General features: G+C 39.0%; 1 protein-coding gene across 2 annotated transcripts in view; it reads right to left on the bottom strand.

Annotated features, from left to right (window-relative positions):
- The window catches only part of Cep126 (centrosomal protein 126), a 57,952-nt gene extending 53,695 nt beyond the window's left edge, over positions 1 to 4,257 (bottom strand). The window contains exons 1-2 of one of the 2 annotated variants that reach the window (XM_029482055.1): positions 3,909 to 4,243; positions 247 to 366 (exon numbers count right to left, since the gene is read on the bottom strand). In XM_029482055.1, coding sequence (XP_029337915.1) covers positions 247 to 366; positions 3,909 to 4,021 — 233 coding nt within the window. In that variant the 5' untranslated portion in view covers positions 4,022 to 4,243. Of the gene's footprint in view, positions 1 to 246; positions 367 to 3,908 lie in introns of both variants that reach the window. The other variant, XM_021173292.2, reaches the window with a different exon arrangement.
- Positions 4,258 to 8,664: the final 4,407 nt, after the last annotated feature.

Here is an 8,664-nt window from a genome sequence, read left to right on the forward strand (position 1 = left end):
AAAAAAAAAAAAAAAAAAAAAAAAAAAAAAAAAAATAGAAAAAGAAAAAACTGTGATGATCACAATCCATAAACTAGAATATAGACTTGGTCCTTCAGGCAGAAAAATAAAATTTACAAAATTATGAGACTATCATTTGTTTTATAAATAAACCATGGTCATGACTCAAGTACCTCAAATCAGAGAAACTATTATGTTAGAATGAATTTGCATTTTTATACTTCTGAACAAAATACAACTACTTACTTTCTTCTCCGGTTTGACTCCATGAAATATTTACGTGCTCGATTCCGACATAGTTTTTGTTGCTGTAGTAGTATCTGGCGTTCTTCTTCTAAATTTTTCTCAAGATGGATTTTCATATCTCTAGTGATGCCATTTAGTTAAGAACAACAGTTTACATATTTAGTGCATGTCAAGACTGTCTGATATAACTAGAGCCTCATCGTAATAACATCAAAGGCTCTGTGGGACAGCTAATCCGTGTACATATTAGTGTTAGTATATGTCCAGAAAATGTGAGATTAATCTCTTTATATACAGACACACACACACAACTTGGCATATGAATTTTAAGGTATCTTTCACTTTCCATGAGGGGAAAGTAAATTAATTTTAGAAATCACAAACTTAGATAATGAAGATCCATATTTTTGTTCATTATCCAGATATTTGGATAGTTACTAGTAAAGTATCTTCCTTAGGTTTATATGTAAGGAAATGAAAGATTTTAGTAACATGGAGTAGATGAATTAAATGCTTCAATAAATCCTTTAGTCTACAGTGTGAAATTTATATGCAAATATCCACAATAAATTATAATGTGATTAGCTCCAAAGATCCCTGTTGATGGCTTATGGGAAGACACAAGGACAGACATGCGCCATTATGTGCTTATAAAGCTTTCCTGGAGGAAACTGAGTATTTTGGTGATCCTAGTAATTTGAAGTTTACATATAACTAGCCATTCCTTAAATTGCACTGACAAGATTGGCTTTCCCAATTTATGTGGGTTTTGATTGTTATCAAATTTATCACAATATTTTTGTATTTTTCATGACATTGAAATTTAATAAATGATCAATTTAATGGTTCTTAACCTTCATAGTGCTGCAACTCTTTAATATAGTTCCTTATGTGGTGGTGACCCCAATGATAAAATTATTTTTGTTCTACTCCGTAACTGTAATTTTGTTACTGTTATGAATTGTAATGTAAATATCTGATTTGCAGGATATCTGATTTGCAACCTCTGTGAAAGGGTCATCTGACCTCCAAAGGGAGCATGACTCTCAGGCTGAAAACCACTGACTTAACTGTCTAGCACCCCACATAAGACCTAGAAATGAGTGAGATTACAGCAAAGTTACAGATTGTAGAGCATGAATACTTGCCTATTTTATAGGAAACAGCTGGTTAAAGTTTCCCCAAAGGCTGAGGGCCAAAGCTGGTTTGTAAATGTAGACTTACAATAAATACATACAATAATGTCAGGGTATATATGATTTGTTAATTCAAAATGTGTTAATTTCAATAGTATTTTTCATCAATATTATAAAGAAACTCTATTATCTATTTCAGAATAATCAAATGTATATGAACTCCTGTCTGAGACTTTACCGAGGGAGTTTGTTTGTAACAGTTTTGTCGTTTGTAAACTTTCTTCCCTCATAGGCTAGAGTTCATTTTGCCTTCATTTCAACTAAAATCTGGTACCACATCAATACAAACTCAAAGACACACATGTAACATTTTTAAAGGTGCCTTCTGAAGGTTTTGTAAACATGATATAAAAGGGAAGGAAATATGGTTTTTAACTTTATTAGGACCAGACTTCAAGAAGATGATTAGCTTTTAAAAGTCACAAGTCATCAGTAGAGGTAAATACAACTTTCTCCTTTCAAGAGAACATTGTAGGAAGGGCAAGCTTAACTTACTTTGTGTCAGTTGACAAGGGCAGGGGAGACTGCATCAGATGGGAACTATTTTCTTCAATATGTTTAAAATCTTATCCCAAGAACATACAGAAAAATTACAAGTGTAATGATGTCCTGACACCAATATATTTCCAAATTTATCCAGATAATCCTACTACATATAAAATCTAGTTCCTACATTAGCATATATACTATATGGCATATATAGTAGAACAGTATGATCTTGCTTACTACACTATAAAGAATGTTTGTTTTTCTATCATCTAAAAAAATGGTATAGAAGTTTTTAGATAGATGCTTAATTTTTTTGGTATGCATTATCAAAACAATTCACCCTAACATCTACTCCAAAGAATGTAGTTTTTATATAGTTACTATTACAAAATAAAGAATATTATGGGCATCCACTTCCTCATTTATTCTTTCTCCAATTAGGTTATCAACCCAAGTAGCTATCATACAATGCATTTTCCTTGTCAGATCTAGTCAAACCTCTTCCTTCTGCCTCCACTTAAAACTTTTTCACAGTCTCTTAGAACTTTGACTATAGCCGTACTTTTAAATTTTGTCCCTTTACTCCTACTTGCTCTGCTTAATGTTCTTATCACATAAATTAAAAAAAGGTTTGTCATTAACGAAAATAACAGGAGAGAGGGATGCTTTGTCACGAGCCATTTCCTTACATCCTGATTTAGAGACAAATTAGGATAATGTAGTAAAAGTTCAGTGTATAAAAAGATACAATGCCAGACAAGTGGAGGTGGTGCAAGCCTTTAATCCCAGCACTCCGGAGGTAGAGTTCAAGGCCAGCCTGGTCTACAGATCGAGTTCTGAGACAGCCAGGGCCCCCCCCCCCCCCCCCCCCCGCCCTCCCCCCGCCATCACCACCACCCCCCAAAAAACAATGTCAAAGGTGAAGAGTTGAATTCATAAGGCAGTAGCATTCACTTCAGAGCACACTCTAAGAAGACAGTTTGTGGAAGTAGCAAGAGGAAAGACAAGAAGACAAAAGCTAGCAGCTGCTACTGCCTATGCTACTGTTCAGAACTCAGAATGACCCAGGGATGGAAGACAAGTTCCCAAGGAGAGAGTATTTGGGCATTAATGGAGCCCTAACGTACCTGCATTCTTAGAGCCCATAGGAGGGTCAGCCGAAGAGGAGACCCTTGGTGAAAACTCATGATTTGCTGTTAAAACTGTTAAGAGCATGTCCTAGCAGAAGGTGGGACCTTGGGCTAAGGAAGTGGAGGGAGGCTGGTAGTGGTGGAAGGGACTCCATTTCCTGAGAAAAACATGACCAAACATCATCACCACCAGCCAGTCTTCTGAGACTATGAAGGGTAAATTCTAATTATCATAATGCTCTCTGGAAGAATAAACCTGCTTTATGTACTTAAAAAACAAAGCGTATTGGTATTTCCACAATGTTTATGTTACCAACAGTAACATCAAATTGAAGTTCAACGATTTCTCAGGGAAAATCAGAAATAATCCAGATTGTCAAGATTCGGGCCCCCTGCTTTTCCTTTCGTCTGTTTGACAACACAGTGGCCAGAGATGGGAGACAAAATGATCAGAACGAACTAGGGTTCTCCAGCTCTGGGAGGGGTGTGCGGCTAACAACTAAAACGGAACAGCCCAACATTTTAGTTTCGGGCAATTTCTCTTTCTAAGGAGCACGACTAAGACGTCTCTGTAAGTAAAGGGTATAACGCTGTAATTCAAAAAGGCGAATCTTCGCCCGTCCAATCAGGACCGATGCATTTAAAAATCCACAAAAATCTGACAGCCAAGTCGAAGTGCGGGTGTGGGAAGGAGGGGGAAGAGGTCACAAAGTAGGAGACAAAAGTGTAACTTCAGGTTGGGATGGGGTGGGGTGAGAGCTGCTAAAGCAAATATCCGCACTGAAAATGACTTGCCAGTTTCCATGCCTTGCCTGCGTGCTCCAGGGGGAGGGCGTGGAAAGGATACAGGTAAGCGCCCGGTCTCGGCCGCCCGCCGCCGTCACGGGCGCCCGGCGCGTCGGGGGGTCCGGCGCCCACGCCTGCGCCTGCGCTCTGGGCTCCGGGCCTGCCCGCCAGCATCCTTCACCTCAGCGCCGTCCGCATGGCCGCTCGGCCTCCCTCGTCCTCTCCTCGGCGTTCCGGGCAGCGCGTCTCCCAGGCCTCGCGTCACGGGCGTCGCAGGCTCGGCTGCGGCAGTCCTGGCTTCGCAGCGGCCTCGGCGACAGTGGCGACAGCAGCGGCGAGGGCGGCGACCTCGCAGGGCGACGGCGGAGGTGGTGGCCGCGACCCCGCCGCAGCCATCTTGACAACCAACCGACGCCGCGTCCTTCGCGACGGAAACTAGGCGGAACGCGGGGCGGGGCTGCGAGGGGGAAGCGACCAATGAGGGGCCGGCTCGCTCAAAGGGGCTGCCGAGGCGAGCTGAGGTAAACTGCGGCGAGCCGAGGTTAAACCTAATTGCCTCCTTAGTTGGAGGCAAGCTAAGGAAAGCAAGCTAAGTACACTGAAGCACACTGAGGTGAGATAAAAAAATAAGCCAAGGTAAACTGAGGTAAACAAAAGTTGAAATAAACGGAGGCAAGCGGAATTAAACGGGTACGCTGAGATGAGATGAGGTAAACTGAGGCAAGCTGCGCTTAAACTTAATTAAGCAGAGGCAAGCTGAGGTAAACTGAGGTACACCGCGGTGTGGTGAGGTAACTTGAGGCGAGCTGAGGTTTAAATGAATTACTCGATCAAGCTTAAGCAAACTGAGATTACACCTAATTAAGCAGAGACAAATTGACACAAGTGGAGGTACACTGAGGTAAGATGATGCAAGCTGAGGTTAAAGCGAGTTACCATTTACCAAGGTAAAATGAGGTAAGCTGAGTTATACTGACTTAACTAAAGTAAACTGAGGTGAATTGAGGTTAAACTGAGATGTACTGAAGTAAACTGAGGCAAGTTAGGGCAAGTTGAGTTGGGCAGATGACTCGCAGTTGTGAGAGAGCATAGCTGAACTGTACTTTAGAGCTTGATTCGGCTCTTCCCTTTTCTGAGTGTTTTCTTGAGAGTATTAACAGATGAAAGACAGTGAATGGAAAATTCCTAGATACGGGCAAATATTACAGACAGTCTGGAAATGATTATTTGGGGCATAATTTGTTAAGTATGGAATCCTGCGGTGAACTTTTAGATGGTGAGATCTTTCCCATTATCATTCTTTTCAAAATTACTGTCCCTTAAATAGGAGGTTAAAAGGAAGAGGAGGAAGAGGAGAAAAAGAAAGATAAAATGCTTTGCAAAGTGGAAATTTTCTTTCCTCACTTGCTCTCATCCATTTCTTGATACTTAGGCCATTTTCTCTCTGCTGCCCCACTTCACTTCAAAAGATCGTTATGGTCCTTGATTGGCTGCCAGAATCTGAAAATGGACCATCACAGCAAAAATGGCCTGAAAAGAAGTCCAGATTTAGCTTAATAATCTCCTGGGAAGGTATGCCAAAAGAGATCTGTGTATTGAAATGGCTTCTGTATAGAAAATTAAACAGTTTTGAGCCACTAGGTTAATAGCTATATAAATGAAAATCTGGACCAAAACTGGGCCTTTTTGTTGGAGCCCAGTGTAAAGACATAAAATTTGACTGGATCTTAGATTTACATTTTATTTTTGTGTATAAAAATTTCCAAATTGCTAGCAGAATGTACAGACCAAATAAAGATCACTCACCTACCATTCAACTTTGTGAACTTAAAGCAATTCAAATAATAAACTTTCCAATTGAAACTGTTTAAAACTGGCTATTTTAATAATGGAGATATAATAATTCAAATTGGAATGTGTTCAGGGGACTGAACTTTTTATTGTGCTACAAGTCCAGTTTTGATTTTAAATGTAAAGTGCTTATCTTATTCAATATCATGCCACAAGGACAAAACAAAGCATAATCCTAATGAAGAAAGGAAAATTATACTTGGACAACTAGCTATGTTGGCATCGTTTTGAATGCCCTAGCCATAAGCATTGGCCTTGATTCTATTCCCAATGCTATCATTAGAACTCGGTCTCACCAGGAGTAGTTTGAACCTTAGCAAAGTAGGGCACTGCAAAAGGCAAAGAAAACTGAAAAGGTTGTGGTTGTTATGTGCATTTTAGCTTTCCTCAAAGTTTTGCTTAGATTGTATTATTTAGTAAATGGAAAACACAAGCCACATAACTGTATTTTTGCATGATATATTAATTACTATTAAAAGCCATGGTTTCATATCAAGATGGTGTTGTCCTTGTAGTCCCAGCACTTGGGAGATAGGGACAGGAGGACCAGTAATTCAAGATCCTCTTCATCTATATAGTGTATTTGACAGTGGTCTAATACCTGGAAACCTATCTAAAAAAACCCACAAAGAAAAAAAGAAGCATGATTTATTAATCATTTACAAATGCTTGTTCATAGAATTATTTTTCATTTAAGTTTTGCTTTACAAAGCTAACTAAAAATAAAAGAAAAAATTAACTTAAGGTTACTATCTATTATTAAGTTACAGGTTTGTTAACTTCTAATTCTTTATCTTCAAAATATTAAGCAGGTTTCTATATCCTATTTAACAGATTTAATCCTAGATTCTAAAAAGCATGGAGTTGGTAAGCAATATTTTAAAGATGAAATACTTGGATAATTGATAATTTTAGGATTTTTATATTTTTATATTATATTTAGGATGTTTATATTTATTTTTCCAGGAAAGGTGATTATGATTTAAGTAATAAAGAATAAAATGGGCCAAGAGAGGGTTTAGATAGGAAAATGCTTGTAAACCGAGGAGTTGTATTCAGATCCTCAGCACCCACAGAAAAAGCCAGGTGTGATGTGCTATAAGTCCTGGCACTGGGGAAGTGCTGGTGTTGGGAGAGTGGAGACAGGTAGGTGCTTCAGGCTTGCTCACCAGCCAATCTAGCTGCATTTGCAAGCTCTGGGTTCAATTAGAAACCCTTGTTTCAAAAACTAAGGTGGAGAGTGCTGGGAGATACCTGACACTAACCTCTGACTTCTATAGACATTTCTGTGCACCTGCGCTTGTGTATAAACACATGCCAAACTCATACATGAAGAACAAAACTAAAACACCAGTGTTTTGTCATAAAAGACATGCATTAAATATAACACTTAATTCTTTTATATTTCCTAGCACTACAAGTTACTTATTAAGGATGTGTATGCACCTATGTGTCTATCTATGTATCTATCTCTCACATCTCATCTTCTATATACCAAGTACTTTATAGTTACTGGGGACTTAGCGGTGAATACAATTTCAAAACAGGCCTTGAGAAATGCCTCAGTATGTGGAGACCACATACTGCTCTTGAAGAGGATCAGAAACACCTGGTGGTTTATACACCCTGTAACTCCAGTTCTTATACTGTGTGGGCACCTGCACAAAATCCACATAATTAAAAAAGTAAAAAACAAACAAACAAAAAACAAAATAAAATTTGAAAATGCTATGGATCTGAAGTTTTTATTGAATTTTCACCCAAAACTACTTTAGAAAAAAAATGTAGTTGTGGAGATAGAGATAGATAGATAGATAGGTAGGTAGGTAGGTAGATATCAGTGTAAGTCAGGCTGCTCAAGAATGGCCTCTGAAAGACGGGAAATTAGGTTTGAAATAAGGAAGGAGATACTCTGATATCTGGATGATGAACATAAAGAAATATATAACCTGAATTTGGTGGGTCTTACAAGGGCCTAAAGTAGAGCCAACTTTTATGGCAGGAAGGCCATTTGGGAGTTTTGAGTTAATATTGCTACCTTTTTTTTTTTTTTAAAAAAGAAAGGATCCCTGTGGTTGCTATAGTTCAGAAGACAGGACTAGAAACAAACAGGAATAGCCTGAACACGGGTTGCCTTGTGGAAGTGGACAAGGGACTTGGGTTATGATTGCAGTCATAGATGACAAGAAAGGTTTGAAAATTTGAAGCTTCAGCCAATAAGTTGTGTTGATAGATAGATGGTTATAGCAAGTGTGAGAAAAAAGTCACGTATGACCTTCAGGGCGTGAATGATGGCTTAGCAGGTAGTCATTTGCTGCCACTTCCCATGACCTGAATGGAATCCACATGGTGGCAGCACAGAACCAAGTCCTCAGAGTTGTCTTTTGGCCTCCACAGAAATGCATGGCCTCCACCATGCATGCTGCATGGTGTACACACACACAGAGACACACACACAGAGATAATAAAATTAAAATATGACCTTCAGATTTGGAATCATAAGCATGTGACTTACTATAATGGGGAAGAACTGTAGGGGTAGGGTAGGGCCTTATCAGCCCCATCTATGCTGGAATGTTGAGCCAATCAATCCTGTGTGAGCTGTCCTAGTGCTTTGAAGCGAAACTAGGGTTAAAGAAATTAATAGGAAGCTTCAACTTCATTAACACTACCTCATAACTGTTAATAATGTTCTACTTACAAAAGGATCCAAACAGTGGAATACTGTTCTAATTAATAGGAAAACTTTAGAAAAATTAAACTTAATAGGGTTTATTGAGCAAAGAGTAACTTTTGAATTAGGCAGCCCTCAGAATCAGGAGCAGTTCAGAGAGCTTCAGGCAGCAATGTAGCCACAGGCTTTTATACACATCACACATAAACAAAATAGAGATGTCTGACTGGCACATCTAGGCATTTAAAAAAAAAGTTAAAAATGAAAGATTTATTTTTGCTTGCATGTATGT

The sequence above is a fragment of the Mus caroli genome, chromosome 9 (genome assembly GCF_900094665.2).
Source record: "Mus caroli chromosome 9, CAROLI_EIJ_v1.1, whole genome shotgun sequence".
Lineage (NCBI taxonomy): Eukaryota > Metazoa > Chordata > Mammalia > Rodentia > Muridae > Mus > Mus caroli.